This window comes from Hypanus sabinus, chromosome 16 (genome assembly GCF_030144855.1).
Source record: "Hypanus sabinus isolate sHypSab1 chromosome 16, sHypSab1.hap1, whole genome shotgun sequence".
In the NCBI taxonomy this organism is placed as follows: domain Eukaryota; kingdom Metazoa; phylum Chordata; class Chondrichthyes; order Myliobatiformes; family Dasyatidae; genus Hypanus; species Hypanus sabinus.
Window position 1 is genome coordinate 59,181,831 of NC_082721.1, and position 25,188 is coordinate 59,207,018.

The 25,188-nt window shown below is 42.1% G+C and overlaps 1 protein-coding gene across 5 annotated transcripts in view; it reads left to right on the plus strand.

Moving 5' to 3' along the window:
• Positions 1 to 25,188, plus strand: part of LOC132406344 (zinc finger protein 653-like) — a 63,745-nt gene that overhangs the window by 31,757 nt on the left and 6,800 nt on the right. For 3 of the 5 annotated variants that reach the window (XM_059991888.1, XM_059991889.1, XM_059991891.1), the window contains 2 exons: positions 5,294 to 5,408; positions 15,682 to 15,781. In XM_059991888.1, the coding sequence (XP_059847871.1) occupies positions 5,294 to 5,408; positions 15,682 to 15,781 (215 nt within the window). Of the gene's footprint in view, positions 1 to 5,293; positions 5,409 to 15,681; positions 15,794 to 25,188 lie in introns of all 5 variants that reach the window. The other 2 variants (XM_059991890.1, XM_059991892.1) reach the window with 2 other exon arrangements.

Sequence of the window (25,188 nt, forward strand, 5' to 3'; positions counted from 1 at the left end):
TGCAAACAACTCATTTCACTGTATGTTTCAATGTACATGTGACAAATAAAGCAAATCTTTTCTATTCTCCTCCTCATAACTTCTCTGCCCTTCTGTGAGATCACCATTTCTGCCGGCAGTGGGATCTACTGGTCATTCACAGAGGACTGGAACAGCTGGATTGACAATCACAATGTTCTATGATCTACTTAGATTGATCTTATAATAGGTTAAAGGATCAGCACATTGTGGGCCAAAGGGCCTGTCTGTTCTGATCTATTTTCTATCTTCCAAAGTGGAAAATGTAACTTTGTGTATAAGTAAACCAGAGCTGCATGCTAACCATTACAAGGTCAGCCAGCATCTGTAGAAAGGAATAAACAGTCAAGCCCTGTGACTCAGGAGGGTAGGGAAAGGAAGAAGGCGGCAGTAATAGGAGATTTTATAGTTAGGGGGTCAGTCAGGTGATTCTGTGGACGCAGGAAAGAAACACGGTTGGTAGTTTGCCTCCCAGGTGCCGGGGTCCAGGATGTTTCTGATCATGTCTACGATACCCTGAAGGTGGAAGGTGAACAGCCAGAGGTTGTGGCACATATTAGTACCAACGACATCGGTAGGAAAAAAGAGGAGGTCCTGAAAACAGACCACAGGGAGTTAGGAAGGAAGTTGAGAAGCGGGACCACAAAGGTAGTAATCTCGGGATTACTGCCTGTGCCACGGGACAGTGAGTATGGAATAGAGTGAGGTGGAAGATAAATGCATGGCTGAGGGATTGGAGCAGGGGGCAGGGATTCAGATTTCTGGATCATTGGGACCTTTTTTGGGGCAGGCATGACCTGTACAAAAAGGACGGGTTGCACTTGAATCTGAGGGGGACCAATATCCTGGCAAGGAAGTTGGTTAAGGCTACTGGGGAGAGCTTAAACTAGAATTGCTAGGGCGTGGGAACCGTACTGAAGGGACGGAGGAAGGGGGTGTTGGCTCACAGAATGAGAAAGCTTGGAGTCAGTGCAAGAGGGAAGATAGGCAACTGATACTGAGTACTTTTTTATAGACCACCTAATAGTAACAGGGACATCAAAAAGCAGATAGGGAAACAGATTCTGGAAAGGTGTAATAATAATAGGGTTGTCATGGTGGGAGATTTTAAAATCCCCAAATATTGATTGGTATTTCCTTAAAACAAAAGGTTTAGATGGGGTGGAGTTTGTTAGTAGTGTTCAGGAAGGTTTCCTGACACTATGTGTAGATAAGTCTACAAGAGGAGAGGCTGTACTTGATCAGGTGTTGAGAAATGAACCTGGTCAGGTCTCTCAGTGGGAGAGCATTTTGGAGATACTGATCACAATTCTATCTTCTTTGTCATTGCATTGGAGAGGGATAGGAACAGGCAAGTTTGGAAAGCATTTAATTGGAGTAAGGGGAAATATGAAGCTCTCAGGCAGGAACTTGGAAGCATAAATTAGGAACAGATGTTCTCAGGGAAATGTATGGCAGAAATGTGGCAAATGTTCAGGGGATGTTTGCCTGGCATTCTGCATCGGCGCGTTCCAGTGATTCAGGGAAAGGATGATAGAACCAGTGGTGTACAAAAGCTGTTGAAAACCTAGTCAAGAAGAAAAGAAAAGCTTACAAAAGGTTTAAAAAACTAGGTAATGATAGAGATCTAGAAGATTATAAGGCTAGCAGGAAGAAGCTTAAGAATGAAATTAGGAGAGCCAGAAGGGGCCATGAGAAGGCCTTGGTGAGCAGGATTAAGGATAACCCCAAGACATTCTATGTGAAGAGCAAGGGATAAGACGTGAGAGAATAGGACCAATCAAATGTGTATGCAACCGGAGAAGATAGCAGAGATACTTAATGAATACTTTGCTTCAGTATTCACTACAGAAAAGGATCTTGGCAATTGTAGGGATGACTTACAGCAGATTGAAAAGCTTGAGCATATAGATGTTGAGAAAGAGGATGTGCTGGAGCTTTTGGAAAGCATCAAGTCTCTGAGACTGGATGAGATGTACCACAGGCTACTGTGGGAGGCGAGGGAGGAGATTGCTGAGCCTCTGGCACTGATCTTTGCATCGTCAGTGGGGATGGGAGAGGTTCCGGAGGATTCAGGGGGGTTGCATATGTTGTTCTCTTATTCACGAAAGAGAGTAGAGATAGCCTGAGAAATTATAGACCAGTGAGTCTTTGTTCAGTGGTTGGTAAGTTGATGGAAAAGATCCTGAGAGGCAGTATTTATGAATATTTGGAGAGGCATAATATGATTAGGAATAGTCAGCATGGCTATGTCAAAGGCAGGTAGTACCTTATGAGCCTGATTGAATTTTTTGAGGGTGTGATTAAACACATTGATGAAGATAGAACAGTAGAGGTAGTGTATATGGATTTCAGCAAGGCATTTGATAGGGTACCCCACGCAAGGCATATTGAGAAAGTAAGGAGGTGTGGGATCCAAGGGGACCTTGCTTTGTGGATCCAGAATTGGCTTGCTCACAGAAGGCAAAGAGTGGTTGTAGACGGGTCATATTCTGCATGGTGGTCGGTGACCAGTGGTGTGCCTCAGATCTGTTCTGGGATTTTTATGAATGATCTGGATGAGGAAGTGGAGGGATGGGTTAGCAAATGTGCTGATGACACAAAGGTTGGGGGTGTTGTGGATAGTGTGGAGGGCTGACAGAGGTTACAGTGGGACATAGATAGGATGCAAAACTGGGCTGAGAGGTGGAAGATGGAGTTCAACCCAGATAAGTGTGAGATGGTTCATTTTGGTAGGTCAAATATGATGGCAGAATATAGTATTAATGGTAAGACTCCTGGCAGTGTGGAGGATGAGAGGAATCTTGGTGTCTGAGTCCATAGGACACTCAAAGCTGCTGCACAGATTGACTCTGTGGTTAAGAAGGCATATGGTGCATTGGCCTTCATCAACCGTAGGATTGAATTTAAGAGCCGAGAGGTAATGTTACAGTTATATAGGACCCTGGTCAGACCCCACTTGGAGTACTCTGTTCATTTCTGGTCACTTCTCTACAACAAGGGTGTGGAAACTGTAGTAAGGGTACAGAGGAGATTTAGAAGGATGTTGCCTGGATTGGGGAGCATGCCTTAATAGAAGAGGTTGAGTGAACTTGGCCTTGTCTCCTTGGAGCAGCGGAGGTTGAGAGGTGACCTGATAGAGAGGCATTGATCATGTGGATAGTCAGAGGCCTTTTCTCAGGGCTGAAGTGGCTAGCATGAAAGGGCAGAGTTTTAAGGGGCTTGGAAGTAGGTACAGAGGAGATGTCAGGGATAAGTTTTTTATGCAGAGAGTGGTGAGTGCATGGAATGAATGGGCTGCTGGCAACAGTGGTGGAGGCAGATACAATAGGGTCTTTTAAGAGACTCCTGGATAGGTACATGGAGCTTCAAAAAATAGAGGGCTATTGGCAACCCTAGGTAATTTCTAAAATAAGTACATGTTCGGCACAGCATTGTGGGCTGATGGGCCTGTATTCTGCTGTAGGTTTTCTATGTTTCAGGCCGAAACACTTCATCAGGACTTAGAGCCCAAATGAACGATCTCAGCCAGAAATGTCGACTGTTCATTCCTTTCCATTGATGCTGCCTTACCTGCTGAGTTGCTGCAGCATTTTGCGTGCATTACTCTGGATTTCCGGCATCTGCAGAATCTCTTGTGTTTACGCTTGCCATTTATCTTTTATGATTTAAAAAGGAAAAGTTTGGTAGTGCACATGCCAAAGCATATTAAATACAGAACCTTGTACTGAAGTGCCATATCTTGTTATAGACAAGGACAAGGGCAATAATCCATAGAAGAGATTGTTACCAAAAATAGATGACTAGCCTGTTAATTTGTTTATAACAAAGCCATCATAAAACTCTTTGAATGTAAATGGTTATGTGAGGCATGATTGTTGAGTAAATAGGCAATTTCAATGTAATAGTTCTGATATTAATGATGATGTCACTCCTGCCAATATGCAACTAGAAAAATTACGCTTGATCTATTTTAATGTGCCCTGGTGAAGGGTTTCAGCTCAAATTGCTCATTCTTTATTCTTCTTTATATTTCATATAAATGTTGCCTGACGTGCAGAGTTCCTCCAAAATTTTGTTGCTGATTTTCATGTGCCATTATGTTGTTTCTACAGTAACTTAATTTCTCATCTCTACTTTCTCATGCTACTATCATCACGGTGATGAATCCGATAGACCTGAAACCACCAGTGCACCTCCCCTCCTTATGGCATTCAAAATTTATAAACCAGATATGGGCCACAGTTGGAAAAAAGCAGTCAATAATTGTGCTGTTTGTGTTAATTCAAAGTTCAAAATAAATTTATTATCGAAGTACATACATGTCACCTTATACTACCTTGAGATCCATTTTCTTGCAGGCATTTACATGAAAATAAAGTACAGTGGAATTAATGAAAAACTATACATAAAGACTAACAAACAACCAATGTGCAAAAGAAGACAAATTGCACAAATTTGAAAATAAATAAATAATAAAGAACGAGAACCTGAGCGGTAGAGTCCTTATAATGTGTCTATAAGTTGTGGAATCAGTTCAGAGTTGAGGTTAGTGAAGGTATCCACAGAAGTGGATACATTACAGTTTAGAATGTAAAATGGCACAGCACAATGCAGTCCCTATCAGTCTAACTCTTCCCTCCTACACAGCTCAGTACAGTTTTCTTACATTCGCGTGCCTTATCAAAGAGTATTTAAAATATCCCTAGTGCATCAGCCTCTATCACCTCCTCTGGCAGTTTGTTCCAGACACACTATATTTTTTTTAAAAACTACCTCTGATATCTTCCTAAACTTTCAGTCATTCAACTTTAATGGATGTCCTCTGGTATTAGCCATTTCCACCCTTGGAAAAAGGTGCTGGCTATTCCTCTCATGATCTTATACACCTCTCACTCTCCCTCAGCCTCCTCCCCTGACCTTATTCTGCCTTCTCTCTTCCTTTCCAATTGTGATGAAGCGCATCGACCTGAAGTGTCAACTGTTTATTCCCCTCTTTAGGTGTTGCCTGACCTGCTAAGTTACTCCAGCATTTTGTGTTTATCGCTCAAGATTTCCAGCATCTGTAGAATCCCTTGTGTTTATGACTTGGCAACTGGATCTGCACACGAAAATTATCTTTCCCACAGAAAAGGACTTGATTAAACAATAGATAACAGGTCTATGTTCACCACCAGTATGATAATGTAAAGAAAGGAATGTAAAGAATGCAAATGTTTGTGTAAGATAAAAGTGCTTCTTCATTTCATTGACAACAATATTCATTCCTGTCCAGAATCATGTCAACCTTGTGCATAGGAAGGGAAAAACGAAAGTCTGCTCACACCCTGGTTGTGGGAAGAGGTTTTATTTATCAAATCACCTACGGAGACATATGATCATTCATTCAGGTGGGTTTCAGGCAAACTACTACACTTCGTGAAAGGCATCGTTTCTTTTAAATGAAGAATTCATTTTGTTTTGAATTTGCAGTGTGTTCATAAGGAATGGGAACTATGAAAATGTTGTTTTTGCATGTCATGTTTGTATAATGGTTAACATAACACTAGATGGTGCCAGCAAACACACGTCAGGGCTCAATTCCCACCATTGTCTGTAAAGAGTTTGTGTGTTTCCTCCTGGTGCTCTGGTTTTGTCCCATATTTCAAAAAGAAAGATGTATTGGTTAGGGTTAATTAGTTGTGGGTACGCTATGTTGGCACCAGAAAAATGATGATACTTGCAGACTGTTCTCAGCACATAGCAAATGATGACGCAAACTGACATATTTCCCTATACACTATGTTTTGATGTAAATATAACAATCAAAGCTAATCCCTTAATCTTCTTTACATTTATTTTGAATAATGCAAGTACCATAATTTGGAAAGCTTTTGTGAGCTAGTCACCAGCTGCAGGCTCTATGGATTGTTAAGGAGATGTTTTGTATATAATGCCATCTTATTGCACATCAAGCCATTTTGGATCGGGCTGCATCATTTTATCCAAATAGATTTATTAGGTCCCTGTAACTCAGTGTGCGGCTACTGTATGTTCTTATCATTAAATGACATTGAAGTATTGATGAAATTGCAGATCAGGTTAGTTCAGCACAAGGACATATCAAGATGAATTTCTCAGTTCCATTTGTTTAACTAGCTGCCTTAGGAAAGGATTGTGACAATAAAATTTTACCCTTTCCATTAGAGGGAAGACTCAAGCTTCTAGGAGAAGTTCAGGAGATAACGTGATCTAGTCCTACAATTTATAAAGTCATTCAGCATGGAAGCAGGCTAAGATGCCCACCCAAGCTAGTCCCAATTTAATGTGAGTGATTGCTCTTTCATTAGCTGTGATTTGCTTTGTCACATGTGTATCAAAGAATACAGTGAAATGTGTCTTTTGTGTCCGAACAAATCAGTAAGGATGTGCTGGGGGCAACCCGCAAGTGCTGCCATGCTTCTGGCCCCAATGTAGTATGGCCACAACTCACTAACCTTAATCTGTATGTCTTTGAAATGTGGGATGAAACCGGACTGCCCGTAGGACAACCACACAGTCATGGGGAAAACATACAAAATCCTTACAGGTAGTAACAAGAATCAAGCCCTGATCTTTTAGCTGGCACCCTTAAGTGATGTGCTAAGTACCAAGTTACCATGCCGTGAAGTTTTTGAACACTTGCGAGATTGGAGAACATAAATAAAAAAGCGGAGCTGTACTTTATAAACTGTGGAATACAAAGATTAACTTGCACAGGCTATAATACTGTTAGTGTGTGTGGAAATGTGTTTATGGCAAATAAGACCATAAGATATAGGAGCAGATGTAGCCCATTCAGCCCATTAAGTCTACCCCACCATTCAATCATGGGCTGATCCAATTCTTCTAGTCAACCCCACTCCCCTGCCTTCTCCCCATACCCTTTGATGTCCTGGCCTAACAAGAACCTATCTATCTCTGCCTTAGTACACCCAATGATTTGGCCTCCACAGCCGCTCATGGCAGCAAATTCCACAGCTTTACCACTCTGTGGCTAACGTAATTTCTCCACATCTCTGTACTAAATGGGCGTCCTTCAATCATGAAATCATGCCCTCTTGTCTTAGACTCTCCTACTATGGGAAATAACTTTGCCATATCTAATCTGTTTGGGCCTTTTAACATTCAGAATGTTTATATGAGATCTGCCCTCATTCTCCTGAACTCTAGTGAATACGGCCCAACAGCTGCCAGATGTTCCTCACATGGTAATCAATCTCCAACGTGAAATTCTGATTGTTTAAATGTTGGCTCTGAATATTCTGAAATACTGTGGTATCATGTGAAAAGCTTTTAAATAAGGCTTTAAGACCTAAGAGCAGAATTAGGCCATTTGGCCCATCAAATCTTCGTGGCATTTGATCATGCTTGATTTATTATCCCTCTCAATCTCCACATCGTAGTCAGAACGTTGATGTTAAGGCTTTAGCTCTTTGAGGCTTCAGCAAAGAGAGGCTTCACTCAAAGAAAGCAAAGGAAGAAGAGCTGATTTTTCCCTTCACTTTATATCTGCTGAACTTGAACAGTAGGGATGACAGGTAGGATAGTGAAATGCTCCTCATGTGGATGTGGGAAGGCAGGGAGACCACCGGTGTCCCTGACGACTACAACCGCAAGAAGCTGCAGCTGGATACACTTCTAACAAACCATGTTAAGGAGTTGGAGCTGGAACTGGATGAACCCAAGATCAGTTGGGAGGCTGGTGGGGTGATAGATAAGACAGATAGAGAGGTAGTTATACTCAAGGTGCAGGACACAGGAACTGGGTGATAGGAAGGGAAAAGGAGTTAAGGAACCAGTGCAGAGTACCCCTGTGTCTGTCCCCCTCAACAGCAGAGATAACACCTTTGGATACTGGTGGGAGGTGGGATGATAACTAACAGGAAAATCACAGTGGTCGGGTATCTGGCACTGAGTCTTCCTCTGTGACTCAGAAGGGAAGGGGGAGAAGAGGCATTCAGTGGTGATAGGGATTCATTAATTATGGGAATTGACAGAAGGTTCTGTGGGTGAGAACAACATTCTGGACGATATGTTGTCTCCCAGCTTCTTGGATTCAGTCCTTAGAATTCTTAAGTGAGAGGGAAGGCATGAGGTTTTTAGATCATTGGGCTCTCTTCAAGGGAGGTGGGGCCTGTACAGAAAGGATAGTTTGCAGATGAACTGGAGGGGGACTAATAATATCCTAGCGGGAAGATCTGTTCATGCTTCATGGTGGGGTTTAAATTAGAGATGCAGGGGATGTGAACCAGATTCCAGAACAGCTAATGGAGAGGTTATGGAGGCAGATGTTGGTAAGACATCAAACAAAGTTGGGAGTCAAATGGTTGAACATGGTGTGACTAGTATCCTGATCTACCTGTATTTAGATGAAAGAAGTGTCATAGAAAAGGTGGATGATAGTGCTGAAGGTGAGGTAGCTAGTTTACAAACAGAGTCAATGTGTAGTGAGGAGGGCAAAATTCTGGTCAACAGGATGAGTTGCAACGTGAAAGGTGGACAAAATCGAAAAAGGTGAATGGTATTGTAGCTGAATGCGTGCAGTACACGGAATAAGGCAGATTGCCTTGCAGCAGAGTTGCAGATTGGAAGGTGTGGAATCGTAGCTGAAAGATTATAGCTGCGAGCTTAATGTCCAAGGATACACATTGTATTGAAAGGACAGGCAGGAAGGCAGAGGGGGCGGTATTGCTCTGTTGGTAAAATATGAAATCAAATTATTAGAAAGAGGTGACATGGTGAAATGTATTGAATCGTGAGTAGAGCTAAGGAACTGCAAGGGTAAGAAGACCTGATGGGAGTTGTATACAGACCCTCCAAACAGTAATAAGGATGTGGCCTACAAATTACAGCAGGAGATACATGCCGACAAGTTAATGTTACAATAGCCATGGAGGACTTCAATCTGCAGGTAGATTGGGAAATTCAGGCTGGATTCCAAGAGGGGAAATTTCTAGAGTGCCGATGAGATGGCTTTTTAGAGCAGCTTGTGGTTGAGCCCACTAGAGGATCAGGTATTCTGGACTGGGTGTTGTGCAAAGAACCCCAGAATTGATTAGAGAGCTTAAGGTAAAATAACCTTTTGGGGACAGTGATTATAATATGATCAAATTACCCTGAAATTTGAGAAGGAGAAGCTAAAGTTAGATGTATTAATATCAGAGTAGAATAAAGGGAATTATAGAGACGGCATAGGAGTTGGCCAAAACTGTTTGCAAAAGAAAACTGGTAGGGATGATGGCAGAGCAGGTTGGCTGGAATTTCTAGAAATAACTTGGAAGGCACACATGCATCCCAAAGAAGAAGAAGTATTCTAAAGGAAAGATGACACAACCATGGCTACCAAGAGAAGTCAAAGCTAACATGAGAGCCAAAGAGAGGGCATATAATGGAACAAAAATTAGTGGGAAGTTAGAGGATTGGGAATCTTTTAAAAACCAACAGAATAGAATTTAAAAAAAGTCATTAAGGAGGTAAAGATGAAATACAAAAGTAAGCTAGCCAATAATATTAAAGTGGATACTAAAAATTTCTTCAGATACATAAAATGTAATAGAGAGATGAGAGTGGATATTGGACTGCTGGAAAACTATGCTGGAGGAATTGTAATGGGAGACAACAAAGTAGCAGATGAGCTGAGTAAGTATTTTGCATCAGTCTTCATTGTGGAATACACTAGTAGTATGGTGGAAGTTCTAGGTGTCGGGGTCATGAAGTGTGTGAAGTTACCATTGCTAGAGAGAAGGTTCTTGGGAAACTGAAAGGTCTGAAGGTAGATAAGTCACCTAATCCATAAGTTCATAAGACATAGGAGCAGAATTAGGCCATCTGGCCCATCGAGTCTGCGCCGCCATTCAGTCATGGCTGATCCTTTTTTTTCTCCTCCTCAACCTCAGTCCCATCCTTCTCCCCGTAACCCTTGATTCCATATCTAATCAAGGACCTATCAATCTCTGCCTTAAATATACTCAATGACCTGGCCTCCATAGCTGCCTGTGGCAATGAATTCCACAAATTCAGCACGCTCTGTCTAAATAAATTTCTCTGTAGCTCTGTTTTAAATAGACACCTCTCTGTCCTGAGACTGTGCCCTCTTGTCCTAGACTCTCCCACCACACTCTCCTTTCCACATCTACTCTGTCTAGGCCTTTCAACATTCAAAAGGTTTCAATGAGATTTCCCTCCCCCCCCCCCCCCCACCCCCCCATCCTTCTGAATTCCAGCGAGTACAGAGGCTAAGCCATCAAACGTTCCTTGTATGATAACCTTTTCATTCCTGGAATCATCCTTGTGAACCTCCTCTGGACCCTCTCCAATGCCAGCACATCTTTTCTAAGATGAGCAGCTCAAAACTGTTCCAAATACTCAAGGTGAGGCCTCACCAGTGCCTTATAAAGCGCCAGCAACACATCCTTGCTCTTGTATTCTAGACCTCTTGAAATGAATGCCAACATGGCATTTGCCTTCCTCTGTTGTTCTGCACGAGGACTCCCAAGTCCCTCTGCATCTCAGATTCCTAGATTTTCTTCCCGTTTAGAAAATTTATTTCTACTACCAAAGTGCATGACCATGCATTTTCCAACATTGTATTTCATTTGCCACTTTCTTGCCCATTCTCCTAATCTGTCCAAGTCCTTCTGCATTCTGTTTCCTCAACACTACCTGCCCCTCCACCAGTCTTCGTATCATCTGCAAACTTGGCAACAAAGCCATCTATTCCATCATCTAAGTCATTGACATGCAGCATAAATATGTGGTCCCAACACCAACATATGCAGAACACCACTACTCACTGCCAGCCAACCAGAAAAGCGTCCTCCTACCAATCAGTCAATGCTCTAACCATGTTAGTAACTTTCCTGTAATACCATGTGCTCTAAACTTGGTAAACAGCCTCATGTGTGGCACCTTGTCAGAGGCCTTCTGAAAGTCCAAATATACAACATCCATTGCATCCCCTTTATCTATCCTACTTGGAATCTCCTCAAAGAATTCCAAGTGGTTCGTCAGGGAGAATTTTCCCTGAAGGATACCATGCTGACTTCGTACTATCTTGTCCTGTGTCACCAACTACTCCATCATTTCATCCTTAACAATTGACTCTGACATCTTCCCAACCATTGAGGTCAGGCTATCTGGTCTATAATTTCATTTTGGCTGCCTTCCTCCTTTCTTGAGTGGAGTAACCTTTGCAATTTTCCAGTCCAATGATTTATGAAAGATCATTTCTAATGCCACCACAATCTCTAACACTACCTCTTTCAGAACCCTTGGCTACTGTTCCTCTGGTCCAGATGGTGTACACCCCAGAATTTTGACAGAAGTGGCTGAAGACATTATGGAGGCATTAGTAATGATCTTTCAAGAATCACAAGATCCTGGAATAGTCACAGAAGGTTGGAAAAAAAGTGGGCTTCCTCACCTCCAACCCTCTTTCTCTCAATATAGGAGCCCCTCAGGGCTGTGTACTGAGTCCCCTCCTTTATTTTCTGTATACCCATGACTGTATTGCCAATTTGCCACCCATAGCTCCAATCTGCTAATTAACTTTTCGGATGACACTACATTGATTGGCCTCATCTCAAAAAATAACAAGGTGGCCTACAGGGAAGAAGTCATCTCTCTGACCCAGTGGTGTCAAGAAAACAACCTCTCCCTCAAAGTCACAAAAACACAGGAGTTAGTTGTGGATTACAGGAGGAATGGAGACAGGCTAACCCCTATTGACATCAATGGATCTGGGGTTGAGAGGGTAAGCAGCTTCAATTTCCTCAGCATCCGCATCACCAAGGACATACCAGCTGTGTGGTGAAAAATGTACAACAGTGCCTCTTTCACCTCAGACAGTTGAGGAAGTTTGGTATGGGCCCCCAGATCCTAAGAACTTTCGACAGGGGCACAATTGAGAACATCCTGACTGGCGCATCACTGCCTGGTATGGGAACTGTACCTCCCTTAATCGCATGACTCTGTAGAGAGTGTTGTGGACAGCCCAGTGCGTCTGTAGTTGTGAACTTCCCATGATTCAGGACACTTACAAGGACAGGTTTGTAAAAAGGGCCTGTAGAATCATTGGGGACCCAAGCCATCAAAACCACAATCTATTCCAGCTGCAACCATCCGGGAAGTGGTATCGCAACATAAAAGCCAGGACCAACAGGCTCCAGGATAGCTTCTTCCATCAGGCCATCAGACTGATAAACTCATGTTGACTTGAGTGTACTCTATATTGCATTGACTATTCTATTTATTATAAATTATTATAATTACTGTGATTACACATTGCACATTTAGGTGAAAATGTAACATAAAGATTTTTACTCCTCATGTATGTGAGTGGTGAGTCTGTGGGAAGTCTTTGCCACAGGCAGCTGTGGAGGCCAGGTCTTTATGTATAGTTAAGGCAGAGGTTGATAGGTTCTTGACTGGCCAGGGCATGAAGAGATACAGGGAGAAGGCAGGGAATTGGGACTGAGAGGAAAATAGGATCAGCCATGATGAAAAGACAGGGCAGATTTGATGGGCCAAATAGTCTAATTCTGCTCTTATATTTTATGTTCTTATAGTGTAACCTTCAATGCCCTTGTTAATCCAAGAACCTATCAACCCTTGCTTAAAATATACCCAATGACTTGGCCTCCACGGCCGTATGTAGCAATGAATTCTATAGATTCTCTATTCCCTGGCTAAAGAAATTTCCTCATCTAATCTAAAGGGTTGTCCCTTCTATTCTGAGGCTGTGCCCTGTGGGCATAGACTCCCCCTGCTATAAGAAACATCTGCTCCATGTCGCATTTTTTTCTATAGGTTTTAAAGAGATGCACCCCTCATTTTTCTAAATTCCAGTGTGTACAGGCCCAGAGCCATCAAATGCTCCTCATATATTAACCTTCTCATTCCTCTGATGATTCTCGTGAACCTCCTTTCTTAGATAAAGAGGCCGAAGCTGCTCATGGTTCTCCAAGTTTGGTCTGTTCAATACTTTATAAAGCCTCAGCTTTATATCCTGGCGTACATATTTCCAGTCCTCTTGAAATGAATGCTAACTTTGGATTTGCCTTCCTTACCATTGATTCAACCTGCAAGTTAACCTTAAAGGAATCCTTCATAAGGGCTCCCAAGTTCATTTACACCCCTCATTTATGAATTTTCTCTTCGTCTATGCCTTTTTTCTTTCTACCAAAATGCATGACAATACACTTCCGAAAATCCAAGTGAACAACATATACAAACTCTCCTTTGTCAATCATGTCTGTTCTTTCCATAATGAGTTCCAAAAGGTAAGATTTCCACTTAAGGAAACCATGCTGACTCTTAGCTTGTGCCTCTGTGTATCTTGAATAATGGACTTCAGCATCTTACTAACCACTGAAGTCAGGCTAAGTAGCTTGTAAGTTCCTGTCTTTTGTCTGCCACCCTTCTTCAGGAGTGGAGTGACATTTGTAATTTTTCAGTCCTCCAGAACCATTTCAGAATCTAATGATTCTTGAAAGATCTCTATTAATGCCTCCACAATCTCTTCAGCTACCTCTTTCAGGACCCTGGGGTAAAGTCCATCTGATCTAGGTGTTCCTATCTACTTTTAGACTTTACAGCTTCCCAGCACCCTCTCCTCACTATTAGCAATCACACACACTAATAGCCCCCAACACGCTTAAATTTCTGGCATACTGCTAATGTCTTCCAAAGTGAAGACCAATACTATATATATTAAATTCATCTGCCATTTCTTAGGCCTCCATTGCTACCACTCCAGCATTATTTTGTAGCCATCTGATGGTCCAATGTTACTTCTTTTTTACTCTTTATCTATCTGAAAAAAAACATTTGGTATTCTCTTTTATATTACTGGCCAGCTGAGTTTTCTTGTATGTGTCAGGAATTTAGCCTAAAGATTTTACTGTGATAAGCTCAGACAGCTTTCTGCCCCCGTGTTTCTCACTGGACTGCTTGTTCTGTTTTAAGTTCCACAAACATCAAGAGTAGAGAAGGATGGATTTTAGAGCTATTACCTTAATGAATAAACGTAGGACCAAGTGTCTGAGCGATTCGTATTGGTTCCCGAAGCAAGAGAGTATAAATTTCTTCAGTCTGCAATTGTATAGCTTGCTTTGGAAGTTAGCAGACAGCTCTTTCCATTAAAGTGATATCCAGTGACATATCTGATGGTAATTAAACCCCTCATGCTTTCCAAAAATAATCTGCCCTGAGAATTAAGAAAGTCCAAGACATGACAGGGGGTGGTAGTTGAAAGCTGGTCTGGGAATTCAGTCAGTGGCACACCAAGAATTTATAATCCACACAGTCCTATGACAAAATTGGGGTGACACTTTTGTAACTTACTCCCTAAAGTAATATTATATAACACGACATTTTTCTCATGTGTAAATAAGATTAAAATTCACTTCTTTCCTTCGCTTCAGCTGAGCAGATGCATTCAGAATGGACTGCAGGGCATGATGAACATTACTGGTGGACCCTAATGATTTATGAAAATAGACAGAAGGCCTCCAGTTTCAAGACTATACTTTTAACAGAATGTTTAGAAAAGTCCTGTTTCTAATACTTTCAGAAATCATTTAGGTCTGAGGGAACTACCACGCTCCATGCCTGATCTTTCAGTTAAGATAAGATCATTGATCCCATATTCAGCATAATGGCTGTGAGAGGTGGAGTTTTGGGCAAATAGTTTGCCATAATATAACATTCTGTTCTGACTCAAGACCTCTCTGTCATGTCTGTGTGACTCTGCCAATCTGCAGTAAAATGCTAAATCTTGGCAGCAATAAAATTAGGTGTGTGCTAAAATTTAAGAATTCAATTAATTGCCATTCTCTCAGGTGAGAAAACAGACTTGTGGAAAAGTGTGCAAATCCATAAAAGTTAGCGTTCACATTGATTTGGTAGTAAGAAAGGCAAATACAATGTTAGCGCTCATTTCCAGAGGACGAGAATAGAAAAACAAGGATATAATGCTGAGACTTTACAAGGCATTGGTCAGACCACACTTGGAGTATTGTGAGCAGTTTTAGACCCTTTATCCAAGAAAAGATGTACTGATGTTCGAGTTGAGAGGAGGTTAATAGAATGATCCAGGGAATGACAGGGTTAATGTAGGAGCATTTGATGGCTCTGGGCCTGTACATGCTGGAGTTTAGATAAGAGTGACCATGGAGAGGATGATTTGCGATAGTGGAAGAGTCTTGGACCAAGTGCACAACCTCAAAGACATTCCGTTAGAACAGATGTGAGGAGGAATGTCTTTAACTAGAGGTGAATCTGTGGAGTACATTGTCACAGACAGCTGTGGAGGCCAAGTCACTGGGTATGTTTAAAGTGGAGGTTGATATGTAAGAGTGTCAAAGATTATGGGGAGAAAACAGGAGAGTATGGTTGAGTTAGAAAATAAAAGCCATGATCAAAAGATGGAGTAGACTCAATTAGTGACCTAATTCTGCTCCTATACCTTATGGTCTCACTTTATTTTGGATGTGGTAAGGCTGTAGTTATTAGCTACTTGACCAAAAAAAGAGAAGATCTCATTCATTTGAGTTTAATGTTCTGAAATTTCCACTAAATAAATTTTTATCCAAAATGAATGAAACATCTCTGAACCTAATTTCATAGTTTCCTTCCACCTAGGAGTGCGAGATTTTATTTGTGAAACATGTGGGAAGTCATTTAAAAGGAAGAATCACCTTGAAGTTCATCGAAGGACACACACGGGCGAGACGCCGCTCCAGTAGGTTTACTGGTTAAGTAAATTTTATTTTGGGAATGCAGATGAGGCAAATGCTTGTAGATCCCTTATTTGTCCGTAGCACATCAGTTAGAGATAATAGACAATAGTTGCAGAAGTACACCATTCGGCCCTTCGAGCCTGCACCGCCATTCTGAGATCATGGCTGATCATCTACTACCAATACCCTTTTCCTGCCTTGGCCCCATATCCCTTGATCCCACTACCCATAAGATACCTATCTAGCTCCTCCTTGAAAGCATCCAGAGAATTGGCCTCCGCTACCTTCTGAGGCAGTGCATTCCAGACCCCCACAACTCTCTGGGAGAAGGAGTTTTTCCTTAACTCTGTCCTAAATGACCTACCCCTTATTCTCAAACCATGCCCTCTGGTACTGGACTCTCACAGCTTCTGGAACATATTTTCTGCCTCTATCTTGTCCAATCCCTTAATAATATATGTTGCAATTAGATCCCCTCTCAATCTCCTTAATTCCAGCGTGTACAAGCCCAGTCTCCCTAACCTCTCTGCGTAAGACAGTCCAGACATCCCAGGAATTAACCTCGTGAATCTACGCTGCACTTCCTCTACAGCCAGGATGTCCTTCCTTAACTCTGGAGACCAAAACTCTACACAATATTCCAGGTGTGGTCTCACCAGGGCCCTGTACAAATACAAGAGGATTTCCTTGCTCTTGTACTCAATTCCCTTTGTAATAAAGGCCAACATTCTATTAGCCTTCTTCACTGCCTGCTGCACTTGCTCATTCACCTTCAGTGACTGATGAACAAGGACTCCTAGATCTCTTTGTATTTCTCCCTTACCTAACTCTACATCGTTCAGATAATAATCTGCCTTCCTGTTCTTACTCCCAAAGTGGATAACCTCACATTTATTCACATTAAACGTCATCTGCCAAGTATCTGCCCACTCACCCAGCCTATCCAAGTCAACCTGAATTCTCCTAACATCCTCATCATATGTCACACTGCCACCCAGCTTAGTATCATCAGCAAATTTGCTGATGTTATTCTCAATGCCTTTATCTAAATCGTTGATGTAAATTGTAAACAGCTGTGGTCCCAATACTGAGCCCTGTGGCACCCCACTAGTCACCACCTGCCATTCCGAGAAACACCCATTCACCGCTACCCTTTGCTTTCTATCTGCCAACCAGTTTTCTATCCATGTCAATGTCTTCCCCCTGATGCCCTGAGCTTTGATTTTACCCACCAATCTCCTATGTGGGACCTTATCAAATGCCTTCTGAAAATCGAGGTACACTACATCCACTGGATCTCCCCGTCTAACTTCCTGCTTACATCCTCGAAAAACTCCAACATGCTTAAGAGTTCAGTGCTGTGGAGCCAACCCTGACCATGGGGACTGTCTGTGTGGAGGCTGCATATTTTTCCCCTGAACATAGATTTCTGAGATATTCTTTGATTACTCCTGCATCCCAAAAAAAGATTAAAGGTCAAAGTAAATTTATTATCAAAGTCTTGGTGTTGTTTGCATCAATGACCAACACTGTCTGAAGATGTGCTCAAGACAACCTACAAGTGTCAAAGCAAAAAGTAAATTTATCATCAAAGTATGTGTACATCATCATAATGCTACATTGAGATTCATTTTCTTGCAAAGCTACACACAAAGATTGACAAGCAACCAATAGCAAAAGAAAACAATCTCTGCAAATTAAAAATAAATAATTCTGAGAACATTAGTTGTAGAGACCTTGAAAGTGAGTGTATAAATTTATAGAATCAGTTCAGCGTTGTAGTGAGTGAAGCTACAGGTTCAGGAGCTCGATGTTGTAGGGTAATTATTATTCCTGAAACTGGTGTTGTGGGAGCTAAGGCTCCTATACCTCCTGTAGTGAGAAGAGAGTGTGGCCTTAGATCGTGATTGTCTTTGATGATGGACGCTGCTCCTTGTAAATGTGCTCAATGGTGGGGAGGGTTTTTCCATCATTTTTGGTAGGCTTTTCTGCTCTTGGGCATTGGTGTTTCCCTAGGTTAAGATTAGTTGAGGTCAAGGGAAGTGCCTGGTGTGAAAAGTGCTAGTCTTTGGCTCGAGAGTTTCTGGCAGTTTTGGCAGTTGGATTGTGCAATCAAGAATTGATTGGCAATAAAGATTTGAATAGCTCAGACTCAGCTGAAAACAGTTGATTGGGCAATTGAGGTCAGGTGACCCAAGCAGCTTGCAAAGCTCAAGCAAATAAAAAGAGGGAGAGCTCTAGCAGAGCGGCCTGGTCGAGGGAAGTGCTTGGTGTGAAAAGTGCTAGTCTTTGGCGAGGAGGCTGAGGGAGGAGACTATGCCACAATTGGAGAGGGTGAAGACATGACTGCTAAGTTGATTCAATGTGCTACGTGCATGATGTGGGAGGTCAGGGACACTGATTGTGCCCCCGGCTGCTACAGCCGTGGCAAGTGTGTCCAGATTCAGCTTCTGAAGGAGCATGTTGCAGCACTGAAGAAAGAACTAGATGACCTCGGGCTCATCCATGAAAATTAGAGTTTTCTGGACAGGACCTACAGTGAGGTCACTACACCGAGGATACCGGAAGAGAGAAGGGGGGCGATGATGAGGAAGGAAAGGATACTTGAAGTACAGGAGACCCCGGGGGATATACCTCTCATAAACAGGTTCACCCTCTTTGAAGCTGTCAGGACAGAAGATACTGCCAGTCTGAGAGGCGGACAGATCTGCGAGTCAAAAAATTGGTGCAGAAGCAGAGCCAAGGAGTCAGAGATCAGGAAGAACCATGGTAGTAGGGGACTCCATAGTAAGAGGTACGGAAAGGGGTTTCTGCGGCAACAGGCGAGATTTAAGGATGGTGTGTTGCCTCCCTGGTGCTTGGATCCAGGACATCACTGACTGATTGCAGGGAATCCTCAAGGGTGAAGGTGAACAGCCGGAAGTGGTAGTGCATGTCGGCACAAATGACATCGGGAAGAAGAGGAAGGACATTCTGCAGCGGGACTTCACAGAACTCAGAAGAAGGCTGAAAAACAGGACTTCCAGGATGGTTATCTCTGGTTTGCTTCCAGTTCCTCGTGCAAGAACAGGGAGATAATGGATCTGAATGTGTGGCTGAGGAACTGGTGCAGGAAGCCAGGATTTACATTCTTGGACCTCTGGGGTATGTTTTGGGGTAAGGATAAATTGTACAAAAGGGACGGGTTGCACCTTAACAGGTGGGGGACCAGCATTCTGGCAGACAGGTTTACCACTGCAACACAGACGTGTTTAAACTAAGTAATGGGGGGGAGGGGATGAACTGGAAATATAAAGATGGAGTTAAAGGGAAAGTGAAAATAAGAAAAGTTAAAATGGACAACAGAATCAATGGAGCAGAAAGCTCAAGAAGAGATCATACAGTATGGCCAAGTGAAATAGGAATTGATATGAAAGCTGAGGGGAGTAACGAAGTAAAAGTATTATATATGAATGCCAAAGTTTAAGGATTAAAGTAGATGAGCTTGAGGCTCAGTTGGAAATTGGCAAGTATGATGTTGTGGGAATAACAGAGACATGGCTTCAAGCAGACAGGGCCTGGGAAATGAATATTCAAGGATATACGTCTTATTGAAAGGACAGACTGATGGGCAGAGAGGGTGGGGTGGCTCTGTTGGTGAGGAATGATATTCAGTCCCTTGCGAGGGGAGACATAGAATCTGGGAATGTAGAGTCAGTATGGATAGAACTGAGAAATTCTAAGGGTAGAAAGACCCTAATGGGAGTTATCTACAGGCCCTCAAACAGTAGTCTGGATGTAGGGTGTAAGTTGAATGAAGAGTTAAAAGTGGCATGTCGCAAAGGTAATGATACAGTTGTCATGGAGGATTTCAACATGTAGGTAGACTGGGAGAATCAGGATGGTACTGGACCCCAAGAAAGGGAGTCTGTGGAGTGCCTCTGAGATGGATTCTTAGAACAACTTGTACTGGTGCCTACCACGGAGAAGGCAATTCTAGATTTAATGTTGTACAATGAACCGGATTTGATCAGGGACCTCAAGGTAAAGGAGCCATTAGGAGGTAGTGACCATAATATGATATGTTTTAACCTACAATTTGAGAAGGGAAAATCAGATGTGTCAGTATTACAGTTGAACAAAGGGAACTATGGAGCTATGAGAGAGTAGCTGGCCAAAGTTCAATGGAACAATACCCTAGCAGGGAAGACAGTGGAACAAGAATGGCAGGTATTTCTGGGAGTAATGCAGAAGGTGCAGGATCAGTTCATTCCAAAGAGGAAGAAAGATCCTAAGGGGAGTAAGGGGCAGCCGTGGTTGACGAGGGAAGTAAAGGACAGTATAAAAATAAAAGAGAAAAAGTATAACATAGCAAAGATGAGTGGGAAGCCGGAGGGCTGAGAAGCTTTTAAAGAGCAACAGAAGATAACAAAAAAGGCAATACGTGGAGAAAAAATGAGGTATGAAGGTAAACTAGCCAAGAATATAAAGGAAGATAGTAAAAGCTTCTTTAGGTATGTGAAAAGAAAAAAAATAGTTAAGACCAAATTTGGGCCATTGAAGACAGAAACAGGTGAATTTATTATGGGGAACAAGGAAATGGCAGATGAGTTGAACAGGTACTTTGGATCTGTCTTCGCTAGGGAAGACACAAACAATCTCCCAGATGTAATAGTGGCCAAAGGAACTAGGGTAATGGATGAACTGAAGGAAATTTATATTAGGCAAGAAACGGTGTTGGATAGACTGTTGGCTCTGAAGGTTGATAATTCCCCGGGACCTGATGGTCTGCATCCCAGGGTACTTAAGGAGCTGGCTCTAGAAATCGTGGACGCATTGGTAATCATTTTCCAATGTTCTATAGATTCAGGATCAGTTCCTGCTGATTGGAGGGTGGCTAATGTTGTCACGCTTTTCAAGAAAGGAGGGAGAGAGAAAACAGGGAATTATAGACCGGTTAGCCTGACGTCAGTGGTGGGAAAGATGCTGGAGTCAATTATAAAAGAGGAAATTATGACACATTTGAATAGCGGTAGAAGGACCAGTCCGAGTCAGCATGGATTTACGAAGGAAAAATCATGCTTGACTAATCTTCTGGAGTTTTTTGAGGATGTAACTATGAAAATGTACAAGGGAGAGCCAGTGGATGTAGTGTACCTGGACTTCCAGAAGGCTTTTGATAAAGTCCCATATAGGAGATCAGTGGGCAAAATTAGGGCAAGTGGTACTGGGGGCAGAGTACTGACATGGATTGAAAATTGGCTGGCTGACAGGAAACAGAGTAGCGATTAACGGGTCCCTTTCGGAATGGCAGGCTGTGACCAGTGGGTACCGGAAGGTTCAGTGCTGGGACCATGGTTGTTTACAATATACATTAATGATTTAGATGAAGGGATTAAAAGTAATATTAGCAAATTTGCCGATGACACAAAGCTGGGTGGCAGTGTGAAATGTCAGGAGGATGTTATGAGAATTCAGGGTGACTTGGACAGGCTAGGTGAGTGGGCAAATGTATGGCAGATGCAGATTAATGTGGATAAATGTGAGGTTATCCACTTTGGTGGCAAGAACAGGAAGGCAGATTACTATCTAAATGGAGTCAAGTTAGGAAAAGGGGAAGTACAACGAGATCTAGGTGTTCTTGTACATCAGTCAATGAAAGCAAGCATGCAGGTACAGCAGGCAGTGAAGAAAGCTAATGACATGCTGGCCTTTATAACACGAGGAATTGAGTATAGGAGTAAAGAGGTCCTTCTGCAGCTGTACGGGGCCCTGGTGAGACCTCACCTGGAGTATTGTGTGCAGTTTTGGTCTCCAAATTTGAGGAAGGACATTCTTGCTATTCAGGGAGTGCAGCGTAGGTTCACAAGGTTAATTCCCGGAATGGCAGGACAGTCATATGTTGAAAGATTGGAGCGACTGAGCTTGTATACACTGGAATTTAGAAGGATGAGAGGGATCTGATTGAAACATATAAGATTATTAAGGGATTGGACATGCTGGAGGCAGGAAGCATGTTCCCGCTGATGGGTGAGTCCAGAACTAGAGGCCACAGTTTAAGAATAAGGGGTAGGCCATTTAGAACAGAGATGCAGAAAAACTTTTTTACCCAGAGAGTGGTGGATATGTGGAATGCTGTGCCTCACAAGGCAGTGGAGGCCAAGTCTCTGGATGCTTTCAAGAGAGAGTTAGATAGAGCTCTTATAGATAACGGGGTCAAGGGATATGGGGAGAGGGCAAGAACGGGGTACTGATTGTGTATGATCAGCCATGATTACAGTGAATGGTGGTGCTGGCTAGAAGGGCCGAATGGCCTACTCCTGCACCAGGAGTATTGTCTATAGTTACTTGGCTGCTGTACTGCATATTAGCAGTTGGTGTAAGTGAAAAAGAATTGAAAGAGAATAATGATGAGCAGTGGCATGGTAGTGTAGTGGTTAGCATAGTACTTTACAGCGCTTACAATTGTGGTTCAATTTGTTTTATCGATGATAGACAGAACATTCTGTTGGGATGCACAATGGCTTGGTATGGCAATAGCTCTGTGTGATGCAAGAAATTGCAGAAAGTTGTTGATAGCTCAGCAAGCTCTCTGTAAGGAGTTCGTGTTTTCTCCCTGTGACCACATGGGTTTTCTTTGTGTGCTCTGGTTTCCTCCCACATTCTAAAGGCATACGAGTTAGGGTTAGTAAGTTGTGGGCATGCTTTGTTGGCCCCCAGCATGTCCTTGGGCTGTCTGGGTCATTGGTGCAGACAGTGCCTTTCACTGTATGTTTCAATGTATATGTGATAAATAAAGCTAAATTTATAAGATCTTTAGTCTTTAAAGGGTGGTAGGGGAGGAGAAATTAATTAATAGGCTTGTTCTACTGACAGCCAACATGGAATAACTGGGGCGAAATTGTAGAAGTCGTATAGTACTACAGCACAGAATCAAGTCTTTTGGTCCATCTAACCTGTGCCGAATTTTTATTCTGTCTAGTTCCATTGACTCACATCTGGGCTATGGTCCTCCATACACCTCCCATCCATGTAATTATCCAGACTTCTCTTAAATATTAAAATCAAACCCACATCCACCACTTCTGTGGGCAGCTCATTCCACACTCTCACCATCCTGTAAATGAAGTTGTACCCCCCATGTTCCATTATAATGAAAAGTGGAATGAATAATGAATAGAAAAAGAATTTGTAACTATTATTCATTATAATGTTCAAACTTGTTTATTTTGAAGTTCGAAGTAAATTTATTATCGATGTATATACCACCATATACTTCCTTGAGATTCATTTTCTTCCAGACGTTCACAGTAGAACAAAAAATGCAATAGAGTTGATGCGAAAATATACATAAACAAAGACTGACAAGCAACCAATGTGCAAAAAAAGACAAGCTATGCAAATAAAATAATAATGATAAATAAATAATACTGAGAACATGAGCTGTAGCCTTGAAAATGAGTCTGTAAGTCGTAGAATCAGATCACTGTTGAGGTGAGTGAAATTCTCCACATTGGTTCAGGAGCTTGATGATTGTAGGGTAACAACTGTTCCTTAACCTGGTGCCAAGGCATGGCCTGCACTGTGGAGGTCCTTGATGATGGATGCTGCTTTCTTGTGGCAGTGCTCCACATAGATGTGTTCAGTGGTGGGAAGGCTTCTCCTGTGATGGGCGAGGCTATTTTACTAGGTTTTTCCTTTCATGGGCTTTGGTGTTCCCATACCAGGCAATTGTGCAGCCAGTCAGCATATTGTGCATCAATAGATGTTTATCAGAGTTTTAGATGACGTGCAAAATCTGTGCAAACTTCTAAGAATGTAGAGGCATTGTCATGCTTTCTTTGAAATGGTACTTACATTTTGGTCCCAAGACAGGTGCTCTGATATGTTAATGCCAAGGAATTTAAAGTTACTGATTTTAATGCTGGTGAAAACACCTGCAGTTATGACTACTGTGCCCCTGCAATGTGCCCTTTGTTCTTCCTACCCAAAGTTTTATAAAGACTTGCAAAGTCATTACCTGACACAAACAACTTCCGTCTGATAGATTCCATCTGTGAGAAGATAGTAACATACTGTGACCCAGTTATTTACCTTGATGCCAAAAGTATTTTACAGCTAGGCTTCACAACTATCTGAGGAAGAATGGCTTAGCAAAAGTATATATTTCAATCTTAGGGGTAAATTTCTGAATCAAATATAATCAGCATAGACTTTGTGTAAGCTGAAAAAGAAAGGAGTTCATATCATTGGTTGTATGTTGCTTGTAATTAATGTTGAAGGATCAACTTTATTCGCCATGTACAGTTACATGTATTAGGAATTTGCTCTGGTGTATTGGTTAAGTGCAACAACATTAAAACAATTATTTAAACGTAGACTGGGAAGCTCATTCTGTAAAAGGGCTGGATGGTTTAGAGTTTGTGAAATGTGTGCAGGATAGTTTTTTGCAACAATACATAGAAGTACCGACTAGAGATGGGGCAGTGTTGGATCTCCTGTTAGGGAATGCAATAGGTCAGCTGACAGATGTATGTGTTGGGGAGCACTTTGGGTCCAGTGATCACAATAGCATTAGCTTCAATATAATTATGGAGAAGGACAGGACAGGACCTAGAGTTGAGATTTTTGATTGGAGAAAGGCTAACTTTGAGGAGATGTGAAGGGATTTAGAGAGAGTGGATTGGGTCAAGTTGTTTTATGGGAAGGATGTAATAGAGAAATGGAGGTCATTTAAGGGTGAAATTATGAAGGTACAGAATCTTTATGTTCCTGTTAGGTTGAAAGGAAAGGTTAAAGGTTTGAAAGCACCATGGTTTTCAAGGGATATTAGAAATTTGGTTCGGAAAAAGAGAGATGTCTACAATAGATATAGGCAGCATGGAGTAAAGGAATTGCTCGAGGAATATAAAGAATGTAAAAGGAATCTTAAGAAAGAGATTAGAAAAGCTAAAAGAAGATACGAGGTTGGTTTGGCAAATAAGGTGAAAGTAAATCCGAAAGGTTTCTACAGTTATATTAAAAGCAAGAGGATAGTGAGGGATAAAATTGGCCCCTTAGAGAATCAGAGTGGTCAGCTATGTGTGGAGCTGAGGGAGATGGGAGAGATTTTGAACGATTTCTTCTCTTCAGTATTCACTAAGGAGAAGGATATTGAATTGTGTAAGGTGTGGGAAACAAGTAAGGAAGTTATGGAACCTATGACAATTAAAGAGGTGGAAGTACTGGCGCTTTTAAGAAATTTAAAAGTGGATAAATCTCCGGGACCTGACAGGATATTCCCCAGGACCTTGAGGGAAGTTTGTGTAGAAATAGCAGGAGCTCTGACGGAGATCTTTAAGATGTCATTAGAAACGGGGATTGTGCCGGAGGATTGGCGTATTGCTCATGGTGGTTCCATTGTTTAAAAAGGGTTCTGGAAGTAAGCCTA